A 25,502-nucleotide genomic window follows, 5' to 3' on the forward strand; every position below is an offset into this window, starting at 1 on the left:
TTCTGAATGAAACTGCCAAAGGACTCCTCACAGCATGAATGCACACATGACTTTTTTACAGGATTTTGTTTGCTTCATTTTTTTAACTAGATAATAGGTTTGTAGACATACAACTGTGAGAGATCTTAAAGAACTAGTTCAAGCCCTTTTAGTGAGCAGGAGAGGAACTTGAGATCTCAAGAAGTGAAATGACTTGCCAAGATTGGGCCAGCATCGGAGTCATGGGCCTGGTATACACATCTGGTGGCTATCTGTACATAACTCTGGGCAGATCACATAACTGCTCTGGTCCTTAGGATCCTCAAGGACCAGATGACCTGGAAGAACCCTTCCCAGCTGCAGAGTTGGGACTGTCAGATGCCAACAGATACAACAATGACTCTGGGTATTATTTGAGTGCTAGGTCTAGGTAAAGGAGCCCTAGGCCAATTGTAAAGAGAGCAGCACACTCCTGGGGCAGACTCCTGGAGCACCGATGTTTTGAGAAAGAATCCTTCTTTCTTCATCCTGCTGACACACCTCCCTTACACATGGAAAGAAGCAAGATTTCTGAAATGAATTTACCCAAAGAGAGGTGGGGGTGGAGGTAGGAGAGAAAAGTTGACACTTCACAGAATATGAGTGATAAATTACAAAGCCAAGGAAGCTGACCTTGACATAATCCAAATGTAAGCCCAGGAGCCACACATTCCCAGGTCACGATGCCCCTTTCTAGAAGCCCAAAGGATGGGCCACCACAGTCTTTTAAAGGGTCAGGGGGTGGGGGGAGGAAGGACTCCCCATAGTTAAAGTCAAGGGTGAGGCTGTGACACTACTGACAGGTGCACTCTATCTGCACTGGGTGAGCAGCAATGAACTAATAGGTACTAGGGTTCTAGGGAAGGCAGTAAAGGGGAGAAAGGAATAAATGTTGATACAAAGTCCACTATGTGCCAGGTCCTGACTGATACTGACAGCACATGACAAATATTCTTATTTGATCCTTACAACAAAGTAGGTGCTTGTGATTATTTCCATTTCATAGATGAACTAAGGCAGAGAAAAGTTAAGTGACATGCCCAGGGTTACACAGCTAGTAAGTGTCTGAGACCAGATTTGAATTCAGGTCTTCTTGACCTTGGACCCAGTACCCTATCAACTGTACCACCTAGTAATGTGACACAGAAGTGGAGATGAGGACACTGGACTATGGCTGGAGTACAGTTCAGAGCAGCCCATGGAGCACTAATGAGGAGGGAGAGTGTTGAAATTGAGCAAATCTTGCATATGGAAACACTGGATTAGGAGCCAAGATCACAAGCCAAATCAATCATTGGCATAAGTCAATGGGTCAAGGAAGCAGAGAATGAATGACATCCTGTAGGACACAGGCTGACAGCAGGATGACAGCTGGACAAGCTCAATAAGCCTGCAGGAAGTCTGAGGTTGGCACATCCTCTTTCTGCCCCCTTCTGTTCCCTGAAAGGGAAATGCCGTCCAGTGAGGGTCCACCCACAGCTGGGTCCCTTCTGCCACCAAGCAGCTGGAAGAAAGGCAGGGGTTACTTTGATCCCGGGCTGTGACTCACATCAAAATGGGTATGGGGTAAGCCGGTACAAAAGGATCTGCCACTTCTAATCTGACATGGGAGACAAGCAAACTGCTCCACAAAAACTAGTTATATACACAGGATACACTAAAAAGACTCAACAAAGGGAAGGTGCTAGAGAATGAAGGGGGATGGGGAAAGGCTTCCTGCAGAAGGTAGCATTTTAACTGGAACTTGAAAGAAGTCAGGAGGAAGAGGGTAAGGATTCCAGGCATTGAGGTAGCCAGGGGAAATACAGAGAGAAGTAAGAAGCTCCACAAGAACTGACATGGACTGACATGTGTGTGCATGTGTGTGTGTGTGTGTGTGTGTGTGTTGTGGGGGACAAAGAGAGAGGGCTTGCAAAGGACCTATGGGACCTCTCTACCTTGAAGTTTTACAGTCTTGTGGATCAAGAGCTGGAAGAGACTTCAGAGATCATCTAGGATACAAGCTCCTTGAAGACAGGACTTGGTTTTGCTTTTCTTTAGAATCACAGTTGAATACAAAGTTCTCCATAAAACATTCTTGCCCAAGATCTCAAAGGTATAGGTATGTAAAGAGAGCCAGTCTGCAAATCCAGGTCCTTGGATTCCAAAGCTAGCCTGTCATTTCTCAGGCTTGTTGGTATGGCTCCAATGAGATAATATATTTAGACATTTTGCAAGCTCTCAAGCACTACAGAAATGTCTGCTCCTATAATTGTTGCTATTATTAGCCCAACCTGATTTTACCAATGAGGAAACCATCTCAGAAAGATTACGTGACTTGCCCATTGATTGTCACAGAACTATCAAGTGTCACAGCAGTCATTCAACACCAAATGCAAAGCACTTCCTTGAAAAAACTGCTGCTGGGGCGGCTAAGTGTCACAGTGGATAGAGCACTGGCCCTGGAGTCAGGAGTGCCTGAGTTCAAATCCAGCCTCAGACACACCTAGCTATGTGGCCTTGGGCAAGCCACTTGACCCAATGCCTTGCAAAAAAAAAAGCTGCTGGAACCAGATTAAAATGTTTAAAAAAAAAATGCTGCCACTTCCCTGCCACAGACACTAAGCATCATGGAAATGTATGAATTCCATGAGGGAATGAAAACATATTTATTGATTTAGTGCTTTCTATGTACCAGCACTATGTGAAAAGTAGGAGAGACCAAGAAAAAAGGGTAGACAGTGATCTACTCACAGAATTCACACTCCAATTGGGACAGACATCACAAGAAAGAAAAATCATCTGCAGGGTCAATACTGGAAAAAGTCAAGAGTCCTAAGAGTTCAGTAGGGAGGTGGATGGTAAGGCCTGAAAGTCCTTAGTTTCTCTAAGTGGTGAAGAGGATGGTGTTGGGGAACACAGGCAGGGGAGCCTGCAAGAAGTGGGGCTCCTCCTCTGTCACTTCAGGCACAGAGTTGCTGACTTCTATCCAAATCAAACCCTTTGAACAGTTAGTTAAGCCGATGAGGCAAGAAGAAAGGTTGTCCAGGCCAGGGCCAGGGGAAATAACAGCAAAAAAACTCATTTATAAAATTTCCTTACCTTTACAAAGCACTCTCTTTAAAACAATCCTCTGTGACTATGTACCACAAGTGCAATTCCCAATTTACACACAAGTAAACTGAGACTCAAAAAGAACTATCTTCAACTCAATTCGATGTAGAGAAGAGATGTCAAGTCAGTATGGCACAACCAGATAAAGACATAATTAGGAAATGTGTAAGAAAATAAATAAAAATACAAAACAATGAAGATAATGCTAATTTATGCAATATGCAAGGATTAATTACAGTGGTTTAGAGGATAGCTTGCAGGGGCAAAGGATATAAAGATTTTTTAAAATGATAAAATTCTTGCCCCAAGTAAGTGTACACTAAAAGAAGAATTAGATACGTGTACAAATATGTATAATACACTTTCATAAAAGAAGTCAAATAGAGAAGGAGGAAAGACTTGAGGAAAAGGGATAACTTTTTTTTTTTATTTCTTTTTGCAAGGCAATGGGGTTAAGTGGCTTGCCCAAAGGCCACACAGCTTAAGGTAATTAAGTGTCTGAGGCCAGATTTGAATTCAGGCACTCCTGACTCCAGGGCTGGTGCTCTATCCGCTGCACCACCTAGCTACCCCTGGAAGGGATAACTTTTTAAAAAAATTATATATTTTATTTGTTTTCCAATTATATGCAATAGTAGTTTCTACCAATCATTTTTTGTAAGGTTTTGAATTTTACAATTTTTCCCCCATCCCCTGCTCCACAGAAGGCAATCTGATCATCTTTACATTGTTTCCATGCATTGATCAAAACTGAATGTGTTGAGAGAAAAAAATATCCTTCAGGAAGAAATAAAATATTAGAGATAGCAAAATCATGTAGCATATAAGACAACTCTTAAAAACTGAAGATAATAATCTTTGGTCTCTTTTTACACTCTTTCTCTGGATACAGATGGTATTCTCCATCACAGATCCCCTAAAATTGTCCCTGATTATTGCTCTGATAGAATGATCAAGTCCATTAAGTTTGATCATCACCCCTAGGCTGCTGTTAGGGTGTAAACTGTTCTTCTGGTTCTGCTCATCTCACTCAGCATCAATTCATGCAAGTCTTTCCAGGCTTCTCTGAAATCCCATGCCTCTTGATTTCTAATAGAACAACAATGTTCCATGACATACATATACCACAATTTGTTCAGCCATTCCCCCAACTGATGGATATCCCCTCGATTTCCAATTCTTTGCCATTCCAAACAGGGCTGCTATGAACATTTTTGTACAAGTGATGTTTTTGGCCTTTTTCATGATCCTTCAGGGTAAAGACCCATGAGCAGAACTGCTGAATCAAAAGGTATGCACATTTTTGTTACCCTTTGGGCATAATCCCAAATTGCTCTCCAGAAAGGCTGGAGGAGTTAACAGCTTCACCAACAATGTATTAATGTCCCAGATTTCCCATATCCCTTCCAACATTGATCATTGTCCTTTTTTTTTTTTAAGGTTTTTGCAAGGCAATAGGGTTAAGTGGCTTGCCCAAGGCCACACAGCTAGGGAATTTATTAAGTGTCTGAGACTGGATTTGAACCCAGGTACTCCTGACTCCAAGGATGGTGCTTTATCCACTACGCCACCTAGCTGCCCCAATCATTGTCCTTTCTGGTCATATTAGTCAATCTAAGAGGTGTGAGGTGGTACTTCAGAGATGCATTAATTTGTCTTTCTCTAATCGGTAATGTTTTAGAGTAATTTTTCATATGACTTATAGATAGGTTTGATTTCCTCATCTGCAAACTGCCTTTGCATATCTTTTGACCATTTGTCAAATGGGGAATGGTTTTTTTAAAATAAATTTGATTCAGTTCTCTAAATATTTTAGAAATAAATAAATAAATAATTTAGAAATAAGTCCTTTGTCAGAAACACTAGTTGTAAATATTGCTTCCAATTTACTACATTTCTTTTGATCTTGGTTACAGTGGTTTGGTTTGTGCAAAAGCTTTTTAATTTAATGTAATCAAAATTATCAAGTTTATTTTTGATGATGTTTTCTATCTTTTCTTTGGTCATAAACTCCCCTTTCCCTAAATCTGATAGGTAAACTATTCCTTTTTCTCCTAGTTTGCTTATAATTTTGTCTTTTATGTCTAAATCTTGCACTCAGTATAGGATATGAAATGTTAGTCTAATCCAAGTTTCTGCTATACTGTCTTCCAGTTTATCTAACAGTTTTTATCAAAGAGTGAGTTCTTATCCCAGAAGTTGGACTTTTGGGGTTTATCAAACAGGGGAGTGGAAGGATGTAAAAACAAATAATGATGGATATGGACACAGTCCATTTCAGGAATGCACAAATGAATGGCGACAAAAAAGGAAAACAATGAAATAGTCTAGCTTGGCTAATGTATAAAGAGGAAAAGTTAGAGAAAAAGCTGGATAGGAGGTCTGGAAACAAATTGTAGAGGACTTTGAATGCCAAACTAAGGAGTTTGTAGCTAAAACCACTGGAAGTTTCTGAGCTCTGAGAGCAATGTTTTTTTTTATTCTTTTTTTTTTGAAAGGCAATGGGGTTAAGTGGTTTGCCCAAGGCCACACAGCTAGGTAATTATTAAGTGTCTGAGGACAGATTTGAACTCAGGTACTCCTGACTCCAAGGCCAGTACTCTATCCACCGAGCCATCTAGCCGCCCTGAGAGCAATGTATTAAGAAACTTCCTTTTGGAAGCATATGGATTGAAGAGAAATTGAAGAGAAGAGAGACTAGTGGTATGAAGGGAATGATACAGATATCAAGTAGAGGTCATGAGGGTCTAAAATACAACAGTGATGGTGGGAATGGGGAGGGAGAGAGATGAGATATATTATGGAGGGAAACCTTAGCAAGGAATTGGAATTGAACCATTCATTTGACCAAGAAAGCTCTTGAAGTTCTGAAGGGTAAAGTGATTTTTCAAATGTCACATTGCTGAAAAGACAGCGTAAAGGTTTTCTAACTTCCACAGGCAGTGTTCTCCCCAGATAACTGCCCTCCCAGTCCTAAGTTTTGGGATGGGATGTAATTCAAAATTACAAGTTCAGGTATCACCACATCTGGAAGCTATATGATACCCCCTCTGGGTTTGGCCTATGGCATGTACATGAAGATCGCACAACTGGGAAGCCATTTCCTCCATCTAAAATTGGAGTGGCCTGGGGGAAAGCTTCTGGGATTTCCTGCCTTCACTCTGCCATCTTGACTCAGCCCCTCTCCTCCATCTAAAATTGGATCTCAATTTGTGAAGGATTTTGACTAGTAAGAAAAATCACTTCAGGGCAAGACTGGGCAATAGGGTCATGATGACATCTTGCCTAGGCACTCTGAGAAATCAACCAAACCAGGCCTCTGACTATGGAAGCCACAGGACTCTGAAACAAGGGGAAGGTCTAGGAAGCAGCTGGAGCCTGGTAAACACTCTAGTTACATGATCTCTGCTAAAGAAAATGTCCCACTTCCCCCTTCAAAAGCATCACTGCCGGGTGGCTAGGTGACGCAGTGGATAGAGCACTGGCCCTGGAGTCAGGAGTACCTGAGTTCAAATCCGACTTCAGACACTTAATAATTACCTAGCTGTGTGGCCTTGGGCAAGCCACTTAACCCCATTGCTTTGCCAAAAAAAAAAACCCTAAAAAAAAAGCATCACCACCAATTAAAGCCATCCAGCGAAGAGTAAAAATAGGATTCCAAAAGACAAGCTGCCTAAAGCGTGTGATTGAGGATGCCTTTGGGTTCCCTAGGAGGCAGTCAGAAAAGACCATCCAAATTACTTCCCAAAATAAAAAAAAGCAAGTCTGGTTTAAAAGTCCCAAATAATCCTGGGGTGTGTATGTTGGGGGCTAGGACAAGGTGAACTTACCTGAGGAAAATCACCATTTTTTGGTAAGAAGCTGGTAGAGCCCACAGATGCATAGTTTGTGTCCAGGCAGTGTTGTCTGTTGATGGAATCTGGGTAAGGGTAGGGAGGGGCAGTCATATATGGCCTGGGGAGAGAAAAGAAAACAAGTGACTATGATGACCTCCCTGCAGGCACTGCTTTCAGAATTATCAGAGACCAAGGCACTATAAATGCACCATGGACAGTTCTAGTCTGGCCAATACTATTGTAAGGGGGACATGGACAACCTGAGGTGAATCCAAGAAGGTGACTAGTGTAGGGAAAGTTCAAGGACTAGGTTTTAGGATCAGAGTTGAAAGAGCAGACTATTTAGCCTACAGTAGAGTTTATTAAACCCTCCTATTTTGTCACCCACATTCAGTTGCAAAGATCTGTCAATTCTGTTATTTGCTATTTCGTTGTTTTTTTAGCCACATCTGACTCCTCATCTCCCCATTGTTGTGGCTTGCTTCCTTGGGGCCACAGCGGCGACCTCCCTCCAGGAGGGGAGCTGAGAATAAGGAGTCAAGTCACTACTGCCAAGCCAACTCCTGAGACTGTCCAGGTGGTGGTTTACTTGGAGATGATTTGTGTCATGGCTGTTAGAATAGCTTGTGTACCCACACCCCATTAGGGGTTTTCTTGACAAACATACTGGAGTGATTTGCTGTTTCCTTCACCAGTTCCTTTTTACAGATGAGAACACTGAGGCAAACAGGGTTTAAAGGACTTGCCCAAGATCACCCACTAGTAAGTATATGAGACTATATTTGAACTCAGTAAAAGAATATTTCCTACCTTCAGACCCAGGATTTTATCCTGCACTACCTACTTGCCCATGACCAATTCAACCTACATTAGCTTATGACTCCAACTCACATTGCAATTCATACTACTTTGGTTTTCACATTTTTTTCAGGAAGAACTGAAATCTTATCCTAATGAATCTTCCAGACTCCAACCTCTCTTAGCAATCCATCCTATGTTGCCTGAGTAATCTTCAGGAAGAACAAGTCCTCTGAACAAATTATTCTTCTACTCACAAACATCCAGTGGTTCTCCACTGTCTATCAAATATGATATAAACTCCTGATGTTAGCATTCTAGTTCCACAATCTGGTTCTTTAAATCATGGAAGTTCAATCTTTTAGCTCTTCTGGGCTGCATCGTCCAACAAAAGCTTGTTGAGGACCACATATAGAATTCGATATTTATTTATGTAACCCATATAACCAATGAGAACAATAATAAAAGGTAATAATGCTAAAGGAATAGCTTTGAGGGTTGCAGGCAACCCACGGACCCTGGTGGACACAGCTGCTATAGGAATCACCTCCAATGGCTCCATAAACAAAAACACTCTTTGACCCAGATTATGGTATCACCTCTCTAAATTCCATCTCTCTGCTCACAAGGTTTGACCAACTAATCAGTCAACAAGCCTTCACTAACTTTTTTATTGATTATGCTCCAGACACTATGTTGAGGGGTAGGGAATATAAAGAAAAGGGATCCCAACCCTTGCCCTCAGTGAGCTCCCATTCTACTCAGAGAAACAACAGGCACTGGAGAATGTAAATACCAGGTAATGACTTCAGAGGGGAAGTCAATATTCCCCAAAGCTTGGAATGAAGTATCAATCAAAATTCCCACTTTATTCTTCTACTGAAATTCTTCTTTTTCTGCAAAACACAACTTATGTTCCATTTCTTCCTTGCAGACATCACTAATTTCTCCAACCCCCAACTCTCAGTAGAGTCATCTCTCTACACTCAAATTTCATTTTTTTAAAAGAACCGATAATCAACTACCCAACAAAATACACTAAATTACTTAAATTGTCCAGACATCTTTTTCAACATTTACTTATTTCTTAAGAACATTGGTTATTCTTACAAATGTCTGTCTTGCCTATTAGACCACTGGTGGAAATATGAATCAGTCCAACCACTCTAAAAAAACCAAAAATCAATTAAGAATGATGGTAATAAATATGCTAATAAAATGTCTAACTCCTCAATCCAGAGATCCAATTATTACTAGACACAGCCTCCAAGGAAGTCAATAATAAAAAGAATATATAAACAATATTTATAGTAGTACTTTCTATATTAGCAAAAAACTAAAACCAGAGAGATCACTACAGTGATTCTGTCCTGAAACTGCATAAAAAGTCAAAGGGTGACTAGGTGGTGCAATGGATAAAGCACCAGCCCTGGAGTCAGGAGTACCTGGGTTCAAATCCAGTCTCAGACACTTAATAATCACCTAGCTGTGTGGCCTTGGGCAAGCCACTTAACCCCATTGCCTTGCAAAAAAAAAAAAGTCAGTCAAAAATTATTTGACAGGTTTCCATCAAAGTCAATAGCAAGCCATCAGCCTCCTAATAGGATGAGAGATGGTCCAGAGGCAAATGTAGCCTCTTGCAGCTGAAGGCAGCAAAAGGTTTCCCACTAAATCTCAGGGTGGTAAGAAAATCAACAGTGACAAAAATGTTACCAGAAGCAGTGGCTACTAGTAAGAACTTTGATATGCCAGGGTTATGAAAACCCAAGATTCCACAGAGGACCCTGAAGATCCAGTATTTTAAATCTCCAAGATCTAGAAGGCACCTTAGATCATGATGAAATAGGGTCAATTCTCCCAAACAAAAGCAAGGCAGGAAAAAGATCCTAGATCTGTCACAAAATCCACCAAGGTTGCAGAAATGAGTAAAATGAAAATCCCAAACCACTATCAAGAATTATTATAGATCCAGAGGTATGAAAAAAATCAAGAAAAAAGTCATTATTGACTTCCCTGAAAATCAAGATTTAAAAAACAAAACACCTTAGACACAACGTTTCAAGAAATGATAAGCAAAAACTACCCAAGTCTATTAGAACTAGACATCAAAGTGAAAGAATCTTCAAAAGGAAAAGTTCCAAGAATGTCATAAAGAAAATCCAGTTTCCCAATCAATGAAAAAATACTACAAGCATCCATAAAAGAGTTCAAGTATCAAAGAACCATAGTAAGGACCACATAAGATCTGATAGCTTCAACAATGAACAAAAGGAGAACTTGGAACACCATATTCCAAAAGGAAAAGGATACGGGCTTATACGGGCTTATAAACAAGCATTACTTATACCTCAAAGCTGAGTATAATCCTACAGAGGAGAAAGAAAAGGAGAAATTTCCATTAAAAAAAAATAACATCCTTTGAAATGAAAGTTGGTGTCAGGAGTTTGCATCCCTAGAATAATGTCTTGCAAAAAAAAGGTACTTGTTGAATTGAGGGATGCGATCATTTGTCTTTCAAGACAAGAAATCCTTTCATGTGAATGAGGGATTTAGAGAGTTCGTAAGTCAAATACTTTCTTCATAATAAAAAATGCTGTGTTAAAACCTAACAGGGGGAGACTAGGTGGTGCAGTGGATAGAGCACTGGTCCTGGAGTCAGGAGTCCCTGAGTTCAAATCTGACCTCAGACACTTAATAATTTATCTAGCTGTGTGGCCTTGGGCAAGCCACTTAACCCCATTGCCTAGCAACAGAGAGAGTTTGGACAGTTATAAAGTCATATTCAAAAACCCATAGGTCCTCCTTAGTTTCTCAAAAAAGTTGCCTTCCAAAAAAAAGCAAATATCCTTCTGATAAGGAATTAAAAAGATGAGAAAGTAGGGGTGTCAAGTGGTTGATTCTGATGTTTTCTTAGGTCTAACCAATTACCCCAAGATTAACTCCAAGCATGGAGTCTGAGTCAGAAAGCTCCTCTGATGGCTGTATTCAATAGCAATGATTCTTTGTGTATCACTAGCCCTTTGCACAATGCTTGGCTAGCATACAGATGGTGCTTCATGAATGTTGCCTGGCTCACTCCCTAAAAGTAAAATCTCAGTGGAAGAGTAGGAAGGGGGAAGGGTGTGTAAAGAGCATTGATGCTAAAGCATTTCTTATGAGATCCTGGAGTCGTGGACATTGACCGAGTCGCTCAGACATGTACTACAGAAATACTGGCAGGTCCATTCCATTTGGTGTCTATTTGCTGTCCTTCCGTGCTCTTCAGAAAATTCTCTTAGGAGCATATGAGTAACTAGGTCTTATATCAAGTGCTCTGAGGTTCATTTTCCCCACCACGGCTTTTCACTGCTTCGGAGGCCAGAAAACTCAGTAATCTTCCACCACTCATCTCTGGAAACAGGCTTTCAGATTATATTGGTTTTGTCCATAACTCTGGGTAAGGAAGTGATAATCAGAAACATTGTCTTTACTTTTTACCCAGTTTGTAGCTTGTTGAAAGAGACAGGATTTCAGCTTTTAACAACCCCAATGTCATCTTCTTAACTCCATCCTTATCTGATATTAATTTAAACCTTCGATCCAACAAAGTGCAGCAAGTGCACAAAGTTAGCTGATTCTGAAATGGCTACCACATTTTCTATCTTTTAAAATAATCAATTTTCTTTTTCCAATGCTACTCAGGCTCAATGAATCTAACCCTCTTGATTATTTTCTGGGAAAAAGTCTTCATGACATATAAGCAGATAGTGGTCACACTGGACTGGGCCATTTTGTAATTTTATCTGTTTTATGGATTGCTATGGCAAAGAATGAATCACCTAATTGCCTGCTATACTGATGATGTACCTCTGTTTTAAGCTAGGCTGATCCTTAGCCAACAGAACTATACTCAAAAGCTTTTGCTTTCCTATTTGGTGTGAATAAATGAATAAAAAATATAATAAGCATTTCCTAAGTACTGAGCTATGGGTAGGGATGCAAACACAAAAGCTAAATAACTCCTGCCCAAAAGGACCTCATATTCTAATGGAGGAGACAATACATATTGGGGGGTGGGGAATTACCAAAGAACCATAGGGGAAGTCCATAAATATACCTTTTCCTGGAAAAAACACAAATACAAACATTCAGTATGTTATTAAATGATAGACTTACAGTATATAATTATAATTCTATATTATAAACTATATACATAATAAAATATATTTTTATAATTATGTCATACAAAGTTTCCCAATTTTACATAAGCAATAAATTATTTCAAACCTTCAACATAGTTTATATCTTTACACAAAATACTATTTTTTCTCTTTTTGTACAGCTATACTAGCATGGCAGTAAATTTTTGCCAAACAAAAGCTTTTAAAAATAAAACAATTTTTTGATCTGAACATAGCAACATATAGCAGAAAATTAGGTAAACTTGCAGCAATTATAACAGTAAGTATTAAATTTAAGGAAAATAAATCTGTAAACATTTATGTTTTTAGTTTAATGTTTAAAGTTTAATGTTTTAAAAAGTTAAACTTTTTTTTTACTTGGTTCTTTGGACACTGCATGATTTAGTAAAATAAGAACACATCATCTTGCTATCTGAATAAGTGACACCATTCAAAACACCTTCAAATAAAAGATCATTCAGTGAGTCATTTTTCACATAAGGATAACCTTTTATTTTTATTCACATAGATAAGGGACAATTTCTTTAACAAAATCAATGAGAATTGTTATGGGACAAAATGGACATCATTCAAGTAAAAAAATTAGAAAACAAAACTCAAAATTTTACTGTGTGAACAAAGGATCTGTATGAGCACATACTAGTATCAAAACACAATACTTTGAAAATCCTCTGAAGGTATGCTTATCAGAGTCAAATAGTCTAAACTCAATAATTTATCAATATTTCCTGACAGGTAGGATCAAAAATAAAAAATGGGGGGGGTGGGGCTGCCTCGGGACTCCATGTGGACACCGGGCTAGAGCCCTGGGGCCGGGCACGGGGCTGTGGCCAGGGCAGGGCGCGCCATGGCGGAGTCGCAACAGCTGCGGGTGCAGGAGGCAGTGGACACCATGGTGAAGGGGCTGGAGCGGGACAACATCCGCAAGATGCAGGGTACTATGTTCCAGTGCAGCGCTAGCTGCTGTGAAGATACCCAGGCCTCTATGCAGCAGGTTCATCAGTGCATTGAGCGCTGCCACGCTCCCTTGGCCCAGGCCCAAACCCTTGTGACCAGCGAACTGGAGAAATTCCAGGACCCTCTGGCTCGATGTACCATGCACTGCAATGACAAAGCCAAAGACTTGATGGATGCTGGGAGCAAAGAGCAACAGGTGAAGAGGCAGCTAGAGTCCTGTGTGACCAAATGCATTGATGACCACATGCACCTCATCCCCACAATGACCAAGAAGATGAAGGATTCTCTAGCATCTATTGCAAAATAGTCATTTTCATTGGTCATCTGGGATGGGAGAATGGGTTTACATGTAAAAAAGGATGGAAATTTTAACCTGAGAAAATTTATGAATGAAGGAAATTGAATTTTGGGAATTTTGCATCTGCCCGTGGATTCTGTTTGGGTCCATTATGTGTTTTAGCCCATAGGTGAAGAAATGGAAGAGTTTAGTTTTGAATTGGAGGTAGTGTGGAAACTAATAAGTGCCCAAGTCCATCCCTTCATTGAAGATGATCCCTAGTCTGTTGGTTGGAGTCCTTAATGGCTTTCAGCTGGTTCAGAGGTGTTCCATTCTTAGAAGCTGGAATAATCCTTTGGGTTTTTAGGTATTAGTAGTTCTCCCCAACCTACCTCCCATCTGGTATAAATCCCCGAGTTCACTGTTTGGTGTCAACTTCATATTCACCTGATGGAACTATTTCATATAAATCATAAGCAACAGCCATGAGTTTATAAGTGACGGGAAAGAGAAACTCAGTTGTGCTTTTCTCCCCAATATAAGAACCCAGTATTCAGAGGGAAGTGTGGGGAGAGGGTTGCTTGGATAGAGCACTGATCTATCTTTTGAAGAAGATAGTGCTCACACCAGCTTTCAATTGGGACACCGAGAGGATAAAAGAGAAACTTACCACCTGGCTTGTGAACTTTTGGTTCCTTTACTTTGTTGTCTCTAGGACTGCTACTGAGGTTACGTTTTCTTGCCCTTCTGGAAGATACTGCAAGGGCAACACTTTAAAGTGTTTTTTTGAGACTAATGTGAAACAATTTTGAGTTAAGGCTAAAAAGCGTATGTTTGCAGAGCAATTTTAGGCTTCTTTGCTTAATGGAATGACAGATAACTAGTTTAAGGGAAAGTTTTTCCCAAAACAGAAAAAGTGTGCTTCCTGACCCTGAACCTGATGATTTGCCCTCTTCAACAGAAACAATTTGTCGTGAGAACCCTCGTAGGACAGGAAAGGGTCTGAGCAAGTTACAAGAGCTTTTTTTATACCCCAGAGAGTACAGGAGGAAGCTAGCACCAATTATTCAGTTATCACTGTTGGTTAAAACTTTGAGCAACATATTAGTACCAGGCATTGTATTGACAAAGATCTTGTCCTCTTTATACCAACTTTTTACTGAATGCAATTACCATAACCTTCCTATTCAGTGTTTCAAGGCTATGTCCTATTTTCCTAGTGGTTTGATTAAAATAAATCATTTGATTTTTAAAAAATAAATAAATAAATAATGAAAACTCGCAATGAAAAAAAATCTTCCCTAGAACAATTTACTTCTGTAGCTGAATGGAAAAGGCAAGGAATATGGGAGAGTTTACACACATATTCCTTGATTGGAAAAATGGCTATACACAAACGGCTATCAGGAAGTTAGAGGTTTAAGGTACCAGGGGGTGCAGTGTCAAATGGATGAGCTCCTCCTTAACATGGTCATTTGGTAGTTCCACCTGGATCCCTGAAGCAGCAGCAGGACAGAAAATGGTCAGAATGGAAATGAAGAACACATCCTCAGAGAGTACTAAAATGAATGGCTTAGGTCCTGTAGTCAGGTCTTTCAAGTTTGGTTTGCCTATCTCCAAATACCCTGGTTTCTCACCTAAATGATTTGCAGGGATAGCAAACTTCCCTGAGAGGGGCATGAAAGGATATTCCCTTTCAGACTACCAAATTTGCAAGCTAGGACAACAGAAGGGGAAGAAGCCCTTTTAGATTTGTGTGGACAGTTTTGTTACTAATAAAGGTACTGTGTGAGAGATATGACACTGTGTGTTCTCATTGGTGTCTGAAAAGGTCAGAGAAGTAGTTTGTAGTCAGAGGAGATTACCACCAGTTTACTCCAGGACACAGAGTGGCACAGAAAAGCTTACTTAACTCATTTATGGGGACCACTGGAAGACACTACTTAGTAATTACTGGGCAAATGGCCACCATCTATTTATGGTGGACAGAAGTCAAGCTTTAGAAAATATACTTAACAGCCCCCCTAAATTCAGGATCAGGTGTGCCACTGAGGTGACTAAGTCAGAAAGAGCTGAAGAAAGCAAAGGCTAGCACTTGTCCCACACTTCCTGGGAGGGGACAAACCTCAGAACTGAAGCCCAGAGATAGCAAACCAGGGAGGCTTTTACCAGTTGTGGGTTAGGGTCCCTTGACCTCTCTGAGTACAGTAGAAGAGTAGAGCTGATCTTGAACCTGAAGGTAATGACGTCTACAGCGGACCAGTGAAGGTCCAGTGAGCTGACTTGCTCAGTACACACACAAAAAAAAGACATGCCCTAGGAGGAACATGTCTAGTCTAGCTACAGAGCAAACTATGTAGTAGAGAAGCAGCATGAGGAAAAAGTGAAAAATGAGGAAATTTATAAAAAGTATGGCAGTAAACTTTTGCCAAACAAAAGCTTTTTTTTAAAAAAAACAACAACTTTTTAATCTGAACATAGCAACATATAGCAGAAAATTAGGTAAACTTGCAGCAATTATAATAGTAAGTATAAATTTAAGGAAAATAAATCTGTAAACATTTATGAAGTTTAATGTTTAAAAAAGTTAAACTTTTTTTTACTTGGTTCTTCGGACACTGCATGATTTAGTAAAATAAGAACACATCATCTTGCTATCTGAAAATAAGTGACACCATTCAAAACATCTTCAAATAAAAAGATCATTGAATGCCTACAGTATCAGAATTGTGAATTACCTTACATGCGAACATACATAATTCCTTACACAAATCCCTTATCTTAGCTATATTCTAAGCTTAGTGCCCATTCTCCCCACAGATGCTGTATTTATAGGAAAGTATACTAAGGTTTTTCAGAATGGCTTCTAGCTACTATTTTGCTATGACACATTATAGGATACTTTTTTTTTTTAGTTAGTTCTGCCTACCATGCCTAATGTTAAATGGGAAGCATACAGGTGGGGCCTTGTGAGTCTGAGGAACTGACCCTAAAGCAGGCAATACTGTGTTAGAGAGTTATACCAAAGTGGGTATTACATTTTCCAGGGCTTACATTCTGCTGGTACAGCCTTCATGAACCCTAGGTCATCTTAGGACCACAATCAGGCATCAATAGGCCTCTATGGAGGAAATTTAAAGAAGAAAAACTTGCATTGATATAGCTCAAATTAGAAAATACCACTATCTTGTACCAAACTAGAAAAAAAAACGGAAAACCTTCCATTAGTTTCAACTTCACACACCATCCAAGTATCTGGTTATCTAGGCCAGGCACCTGTTGCTGCTAGCTGATCTGTCCCTCCCCACCTGGACCAGCATCCTCCACACTGGGGTCTCCTACATCCATGCCCTTCACAATGGAGAAGTTAATCCACTCATTTGAGGAGCTCTCTTAAAGAGTCTGACTCAAAGAACTGATGACTTAGTATATGGGTATAGGCTACCAGAATTATGGGCTTGCCCTAGAGACAGGGCTACACTTCAGTTTTCCATCTCATCCAGCACAGACTGGATACCTCCACTTCATCAAAGAAAACTACCTTTCCTGGTTACTTCTTGCCTATGTGTGGTCTGTCTTTCCTTCTTTGAATATAAGCTATTTGAGGACATAAACTGTCTTTTTTAAAATCTGAGACCCCAGAACACAGTGCTTAGCACATAGTCCCTAAGAAATGCTTGCTCATTCATTTATCTACTCACTCATCTATTCATCCATTAAGATTAAATAGATAATCCAGAATGGGAACAAATCCAGGAGGACACAAACATGCAACACTTGGGTCAGAGCAACCCCAAACTGTAAATCACTAGGGAAAGGTGTCAAAATTCATGTTTCTACTCTCCAAGCTATCTGTAAATAACATCAACTAATAAAATCGACCTCAGCAAGCACTCCTGTAAGCCAGCGATGGACACACCCAGAAATAAATCCAGAATATCACAAGCAATCAGAGGTACACAGACTGACAACATTTTTCTTTCCCAACAGCCTCCTACCTACATGACCAAGAAACAAGTCCTTTCAGTTTCAGTTACCAGAATGTACCTATTATCTCTTTACCTCACAGAAAGAAAATCTAGCTAGTTATTTTGCAGAAAGTCTAAATAAACTGCATTAACCAAATATATATGCTACAATTATGACTAGTAAAGCTATTGGGGATACCACAGGACCAGATGTTTGCATTAGCTCAAATTCACATTGTAATTTATAGAGACAAAGGAGTTTTCTCATATCCATCTTACAAAGGAAACAGTCCTGGGATGAGAAAACTAAGACTGAGAAGTGAAAAGATTTGTCCAGGACCATATTTTGCTAATAAATAATCATCTGTCCTAAGTCTAGAACTCCAAGGCTTCCTTCACTCCAAGTCCACCATTCTTTCCTTTTCTTTGCACTGAGAAGCCAAATCAAAAGATCATTCAGAAATCCTTATTCTTTCCATATGAACACCATAAAAGGGAAAGCTAACAAATATCTTGGAGTCTCAGTTTCCTCCATAAGATGGTAATAATACCTACCTTCCACTGCCACTATGAAGACTGTGCCTACAAGCTGTAAGCATTCTACAACTACCAACTGCCATTATTACTATCTGTCCCCCAGGGTTCCTTCCTATGGGATCTTAATCTTCAAAGCAAAACATAGCTGGCAGCTGTGAAGAGGACTTTGAAAATCTTAAAGCACAAAGAGAAATATTATTATGGTTCCCAATTAACAATCCTTTAGAGGTAAGGCTGAGATATTGTAAGGACTTCAAAGGCTATCGAGTCCAACTGCCTAGCTAAAAGATGGGGGATGACCCCTGCCTGAATACTTGCCAACAGGAAGTTCATTCTTCATTAGGCTGCAGATAGTATCCTCCAACTTAGTAATTATCAAATTCACTGTCACACTTAGAGAAAATCTGCCACTGCAACTAACCTCACCAGTCCTAGTTCTGTCCCCCCAGAACCATCCACAACTAGGCTTCTCTCTGATTTGTCTTCAACCATCTTTCCTGAAGAACAGGAAGTTTATACCTACCCCCCACCAAGTCAAGTCTGCTCAAGGCTAAATTTCGAAACACATGGTAAAACGGATCACACCTATATTTACTGAAATAATAAATTCAAAATAAATTTATTGAAACAGAAAATTCTGATTCAAGCAAATTTTGGGAAGAGACAGCCCAACATCCCAGTGGGGTCTTCCACAATACCTGAAAAGCAGTAATTTCATAATACTGTTTTTGACAGATGCCAATCATAAAACATAGGGAACAAGGAGCAGCTACAAAATGAGCATTTAGATATGTTAGAACAAAGAATACCTGTGTGAAAATGAATAACAGACTAATAAAGTTCATTTCATAAAAGGAATCATCAGACCAAGACACCATTCTGTCATTTTAAGCACAGCAGCTCAAGTTGGTTTTTGGGAGTGGTCAGTGCAAAAATACTAACTGGTTGTGTGATGCTGAGTATGTCATACCCAACACGAGCATTCATCTGGGACATTCTCTGTCCCAAGATTCCTCCCCACTCTAAAATCTTATATTCAAATTAAAAAACTCTAAACACTCTCATGCTTAGCTTTGTGGGCAAAAGACAAAAAGGCAAAAGTTAACATGTGGAATAATGGTATGAAGAGTCCTTTTGGGATATCACTCCTAAAATGAAATTCATTAATAAATTCAAATTATTCATGATGTTCTTTATAGAAATGAGCCCAGTACAGTATAGAGTACACTGGGCACTTGGCATCAGAAGACCTAGGAGGGAGTATTGCCATGGACAAGCCATTAAATGCTCTTGGCCTCAGTTTCCAAATCTGTACATTGGGTATAAAGACCATGCTCTATCCGATGCACTGTGGTACAGTAGATCTGGAGGTAGAGGTCAGATAATCACATACCTACTTCTACCACTCTACCATTGTATGCTTTTTGGCAGGTCATTTAAAATTCTCAAGAGTCTCAATTTCTTCACCGAAAAAATGAAGGGGTTGAATGACTAAGACTAATTCAATCTAACAAACATATACTATGTACAAGATACTGGGCTACATTCTAAAAACATAAAGACAAAAGGAATAACAGTCCTTACCCTTAAGGATTTACATTCTCTGGGGAGAGTGCAGTAGGCAAACAGATAAGTACAGACACAATATTTGAGCAGGGGAAAAAGGAGAATTAGATAAATCTTCTAGTAGGGAGTAGCACATGATCTGGCTATGAAGGAAGTTAGGAATTCTAAAAGACTGAGGCAAAGGTCATTTTGAGGGAAGCCCTAGGGAAGATATAATACAAATATGATCAAAATGGAAGACATGTGAATTACTGATCTGGGTCAGTTAAAATTATCCCCCTTCCCTCTCTCCCCCCCCCCCCACATGGTCTAGCTCAGGATTGGGGTCTGAGAACTTTAAAAAGAAATTTTGATAAATATACTACAATCTATGTGGTTTCTTCAGTAATTCTCTGTATTTTATTTCATGTGTTTTATAGTTTAACTTTGAGAAGAAGCCTTCCTATAAGACTGACAGCCAAAGGAGGCCCAGGACTCACAAACAATATGAAGATTCTTGATTTTGATTTCTGTTGATTCTTGATGGTTTGATATTTCTAAAGATCTGTGTCTAAGTACTTTCTTAATCAAGAGTGCCCTCCACACTCCAGTGTCAATGAGTCCTACTTGAAGTCTCCCCAACTGAGTAGTACCTGCTAGAGCCTGAATCCATGGGCCCTATAGTACCAAAAGTCACTTCCTCAACGATGACTGAGCAGTGGAGAAAGACATGGGAAAAGAGGCTTAAGGGTCCTTAACCTTTTGTGTGTCAAAGACCCCAGTGGCAGCCCATGAACTTCTTCTAAGAATCATGTTGTTAAATACATAAGGTAAAATAAGGAGAATTATAAAGGAAACAATAATATTAAAATACAATAACCAAAATATTTTTAAAAACAACTTCAACAATGACAAGGCAGGCAGATTTCAGACAAATCTGGAAAGACACGCATGAATTGATGCAAAGTGAAATGAGTAGAACTAGGAGAACATTGTGTGATGATCAACTGTGAAGGACTTAGCTCTTCTCAACAATTCAATGATCTAAGACAATTACAAAAGAGTCATGATGGAAAATACTATCCATAGTCAGAGAAAAAACTGATGGACTCCGAATGCAGATCAAAGCAGATTATTTTCACTTTGTGTGTGTGTGTGTGTGTGTGTGTGTGTGTGTGTGTGTGTGTGTGTGTGTGTGTGTGTGTGTGTGTGTGTTTTCTTACTGGTCTATTTCTTCTTTCACAATTGTAACTAATAAGGAAATATGTTTTACATGATGGCACATATACCTATATCAAATTGCTTGCCATTTTAGGAAGAGGGGAGTGGAGGGAAGGAGAAAAATTTGGAACTCAAAATTTTGTAGAAATAAATGAATAAAGTAAAGGGGAGAGAAAACATTATTTGTACAAAATGAGAATAAATATTAAAAAAAAGACTCAAATGAATACTAAAAATTGTTTTTACATATAATTGGGAAAAATAAGATACTATTAAATAATTTAAAAAACAAAACAAGTTCATGGAGACCCTGAAATCTATCGCTCTGTCCTAGACACACAGGATAGAGTGCCAGTCGATGAACTCAAGGACCTTACAAAAGGAAGTTAGAAGAACTCAGAGAAACCTAGGGTCTCTGTCTTCCAACAAAGTGCTAGACATAGTTTGGATGTAGATTATCAAAGTCCATCAGGGTTTAGAGCAGACTCTAAACTTGGCATGCACTATACCCCTCCTTCTATTTCACCACTGGATGCCCAGAGCTAGGAAGCTGAGCCAGTTCCTATAGGAGGAATCTGTCTCCTCCCATCCCACCACTCTTGTGGCCCATGTCACAAAAAAAAAAATGAACAACAACAACAACAGTAACGCAGTACAGTAAGAAAGGATAAAATGAATGCTGGTCATCTGCCAAGAGGAAAAGGCAGAACCATACTCTCACAGCTGGCTGGCTCTCAATCCTCAGAAGCAACTGGGGCTAAACCTGAAAAGTCTTCCCCATTAAGGATGCCCAAATCTTCTCATAAATAAAGCCCACTCCCCTGCCTGCCCAGGGATGTTGCAATGTGTTCAATGGCACATTGTAAATATGAACTGTATTACAAAGGAAAGAAGAAAATTGTATGTTAGGAAGGTTTCCTCTTTTGTCATCTTGGTAAGCCAGGGAAGGACTGAGACAAAAAATAAGAGAAGCTGAAATTGCTACTTCCAAACCTGGCTCTAGTGATGGTTATAAATGAATTCATTCATTCATTCAAAAAAGATCAGTTACTAGGTGCAGAGGGCTGGTCTTAGTCTGAGAGCAGAAAGAAATCTAAGTCAGACATGGTCCTTGCTCTCAAAGAGAGTCAGTAAATAAATATTTATGAAGTGTCACCTGGATCTAATAGCCAGATACGAATCAGGACGACTGGAGAGAGCCCTGGATGCGAGGCAAGGTCATACAGCTAGTAAGGGGCAAGTGTCTGAGGCTGGATTAGAACTCCTGTCCTCCTGACTCCAACGCTAGGGCTCTATCCCCTATGCCACCTAGCTGCCCAAGTTGGAAAAGATCACTAGAGAGAAGACACTAGAATTTATAGGACTGGAGGAAAGATTACTGTAGAAGATGACACTGTAGCTAAGAATTGAGGGAAGTCAGGAGGTAGAGATGAGGAAGGAGAGTTGTACAGTCATGGGGGATGGCCAGGGAAAACGCCCAGAATTAGGATATGGAGTGTCTTATATAAGGAATAGGAAAGAGGTCAAAGTCCTTCAAACAGCTCACAGTCTAAGAAGGGAATAAAGCAATGACTGTCCAAATCATTCAATAGCTAAGGACATAAGATGAAAGTGTTGCTGAGAAAACTGGATTCTGAGTCAGAAGATTGGGATTTGAGCTTACAAAGTCCATTCTCCTTGCTGGGCCTCATTTGCTCCTCTCTAAAATGAAATGAGACAAAATGATCTCATAATCTTTCAACATCTATTGACTCCTGTAGTCCAAAATGAATACTGAGAGATCCAGTGAGGATGACACTGTACTGCCAGAGGTAGTGTCCCTTTAGCAAAGGTGTAGAGGCACAGTGCTTCTCATGGCTCTTGTAGAGCACATAGCATTCTCAGCTTTGTGATCATCAGAGCCAGGAGGAACAAGGAAAACTTCCTGAAAGATAAATTTAATTGGAGCCCTTGAAGAATGGGGAACGTGTCCACAGGCAAGGTGGTGAGGGAAGGCATGGAGGAAAGTGGAGAAGTAAAGATGAAAGTGGGAGAAAGTGGGGGCATACTCATAGGGAAAGCAGGTGGTCTAAAAGCCAAAGAGAGAAAAATCACCTCTTTTTTTTAGGGTTTTTTTGGTAAGGCAAACGGGGTTAAGTGACTTGCCCAAAGCCACACAGCTAGGTAATTATTAAGTGTCTGAGAGCGGATTTGAACCCAGGTACTCCTGACTCCAGGGCCGGTGCTTTATCCACTACGCCACCTAGCTGCCCGAAAAATCACCTTCTTAAAGATGGCAGGGACTTATGAGATCCAGGCCAATTCTTTTTTCTGAAGAAGAAATTGAGGCCTGGGCCAGTGAAATGCCTTGCTTCAACATCTCACTTATGTTAGAGGCTGTGCAAGTTACAAAAAAGTTTTCTAACTCCAAAATCAGGGAAATTAGATGAAGAGAAATCATATATGTACCCTTGGATGCTTACATTTAAAGACCCAGAAGAATTTCTTTTATTTTTTTTAAAGGTTTTTACAAGGCAATGCGGTTAAGTGGCTTGCCCAAGGCCACACAGCTAGGTAATTAAGTCTCTGAAGCCAAATTTGAACTCAGGTACTCCTGACTCCAGGGCCAGTGCTCTATCCACTGTGCCACCTAGCTGCCCCGAGAAGAAGAATTTCTACTCCCTTGAGCTGAGGATGGCCAAGGAAAAATGAGTATACAGACTTTTCAATCTGGTACTCAATAGCTTCCCAATCTGCTGCCATCATTCCTCCATCTGATTCCATTTCAACATTCTCTCCTTTCCAGTCAAACTGAACTGACAAGGTCAACCTCAAACAAAACACGCCATTTCCTATCTCCCCCCACCCCCACCTCTAGGACTGGAATGGAATCTGTCCCCTCTGGCTTTCATAATCTTTTTCATCCAATAATGAACCAAAGCACTGAACTTGCATTGAGGAGACAGTTCAAAAATTAATTAGCAGTAGGACCTGATCTGAATCATAGTACCTTCATCTGTAAAATGAGGATAATACTTTCATTTCCTATCTCCCAGGATACTGTGAGGTTCAAATGAGAATTGTCAAAGTGCTCTGTAAGGTTATAAATATTATATAAATATAAACTATTATTTTATGTCTAGGATTATTATCCAAGGTGCAACTCAAGCACCATTTTCTCTTTGAAATGTTCCTTTGTTCAAAATAGTTTGTCTAAATATCCCCAATCACATTCTCCAGCATACCTGCTTATATACATGTAAATTCCATGAAGACACATCTTTAGCATCCCCAAATGATAGCCCCATATGATACATTGCACAGAGTGGGTGCCTAATAACTGAATTAAGCTATACTAGGAATGGAAATTTTGAATAAGTAGGAGAAGTATTCCTTATTCAAGCTTCAGAGTCAAAGTATAATGAACTGTCAGCAGGTTTTGCCCAAAGAGTTTGACAAATGGATTAATGCCAGCCTGGCCTTGGCCTCATAATGCTCAACAATTCAATATTGACTTGAAAGAAAATAGCAAGTAAGTAGTCTTGCACTTTGGTTTTATAAAACAAACAAAATCCAGTGATTATAGTATGAGAAAGACATGGTTTACTGTGAGTTTATCTTAAAATAGACTAGAAGAAAGAAACCCAGACAATGAATAAAGGCATAGATGCAGGGAGATAAAGGCAAACCAAGCCATTTTTTGCCTCAATTCTTCCCTCATATTTTTGGGAAAGACTTTAGCTTAAAAAGATCAAGGTGTTCCACTGAATCCAGGGCTAACACCTGTTTTCTTGATATATATCTTGCCACAGGACTCTAACAATTCTAGAGAGTGTGAGGCTGATGACTCTGCATAGCTCTGCCTCAATTGCAATCCAATTCCCTTGCAAGTCAAAACATATCATCCTGCTGATGATATTGGTCCTCTTTGAGAACAAAAGACAGATAAAAGGAACAGATGCATGGCAGGCATATTCTGACATCAATCATCTAATTTGGGTACTGTGGGGAGGACATCTAGGGAATCAGTGGAAAGTAATCTGAAGTCAGGCAATGGAGGTGGAAGAAAACACTGGGAGGTCACTTTCCCACTAGTAACTGCATTAATGTACTAGTAGAAAATCCAGTTAGAAGGCATGACTGCAGCTCAGATAGAGTAATAATTGCAGTCATCTCAGTATTAAGGTGATTCTTCAAGGTTGAGGGGGATGTTAAAGACATTAATGGAAGCAGGAAGAAATTAACTTCAGCCTGAAGCAAATGGTAAAAGAAAGGACTATATCTAGATCCAGCTGCTAAGCACCCCTCCCCACTCTCAAAAAAAGCTTAGCAACTAGAAAACAGAAAAGGAAGACAACTGAATATATCACTCACAAGAGAACACAGAGGGGAGGACAAGATATCCAGTCACATCAGGAACTGCCCCTACCAGTAAAAGGGAAAGGAGAAGATAAAGAAAACTGAGAATGAAAAGAAGAGTGAACAATGAAATCAAAGCAAAAACACAAGCCCAAAAATCAATAAATCCCACTCTCAACCTGTGGTTCAATAAAAAGAAGGCAAAACTCTCAAGGCTCCCTAGGGAAAACACAATTCTGATCAGAAAGGGCAATTTCCAGGAATCTTTGTCCAGAGGCACACCCCATATCCTCTTCCTCCTTCCTCCCCATCAATCCATGAAAAACACAAGATACAGCAAAACCAAGAAAAACTTCTTAGAAAGCTATTAAAATCATTCTCCTCAATAATTAAATGCCTAGGGGTGGCTAGGTGTTGCAGTGGGTAGAGCACTGGCCCTGGAGTCAGGAAGACCTGAGTTCAAAACAGCCTCAGACACTTAATAATTGCCTAGCTATGTGACCTTGGGCAAGTCACTCTTATCCCTATTGCCTTAAATAAACTGAAAAAATATATGATGCAAAAATGGAACATAGTACACAGGAGAAGGACAAGAGAATAGAAGAGAATTCTAAAGACAGTGACGACGGATGGACAGAAAAAGGAGGAAAGGTTGAAAAAAGTGGGGCCAGAACAGAGTAAAAAAGGGAACACAAGACACAAAGCAAAATAGGGAGGGCAAATAAAGCACTTG

At 39.8% G+C, this 25,502-nt stretch overlaps 1 protein-coding gene and 1 pseudogene across 3 annotated transcripts in view; one reads left to right on the forward strand and one right to left on the reverse strand.

Moving 5' to 3' along the window:
* Nucleotides 1-25,502, reverse strand: part of SBNO2 (strawberry notch homolog 2) — a 213,205-nt gene that overhangs the window by 114,702 nt on the left and 73,001 nt on the right. For all 3 annotated transcript variants that reach the window (XM_074204525.1, XM_074204524.1, XM_074204523.1), the window contains one exon: nucleotides 6,942-7,065. In XM_074204525.1, coding sequence (XP_074060626.1) covers nucleotides 6,942-7,065 — 124 coding nt within the window. The remainder of the gene's footprint in view (nucleotides 1-6,941; nucleotides 7,066-25,502) is intronic.
* On the forward strand, nucleotides 12,759-13,369 carry LOC141500936 (protein FAM136A pseudogene; annotated as a pseudogene).

This window comes from Macrotis lagotis, chromosome X (genome assembly GCF_037893015.1).
Source record: "Macrotis lagotis isolate mMagLag1 chromosome X, bilby.v1.9.chrom.fasta, whole genome shotgun sequence".
NCBI lineage: Eukaryota > Metazoa > Chordata > Mammalia > Peramelemorphia > Peramelidae > Macrotis > Macrotis lagotis.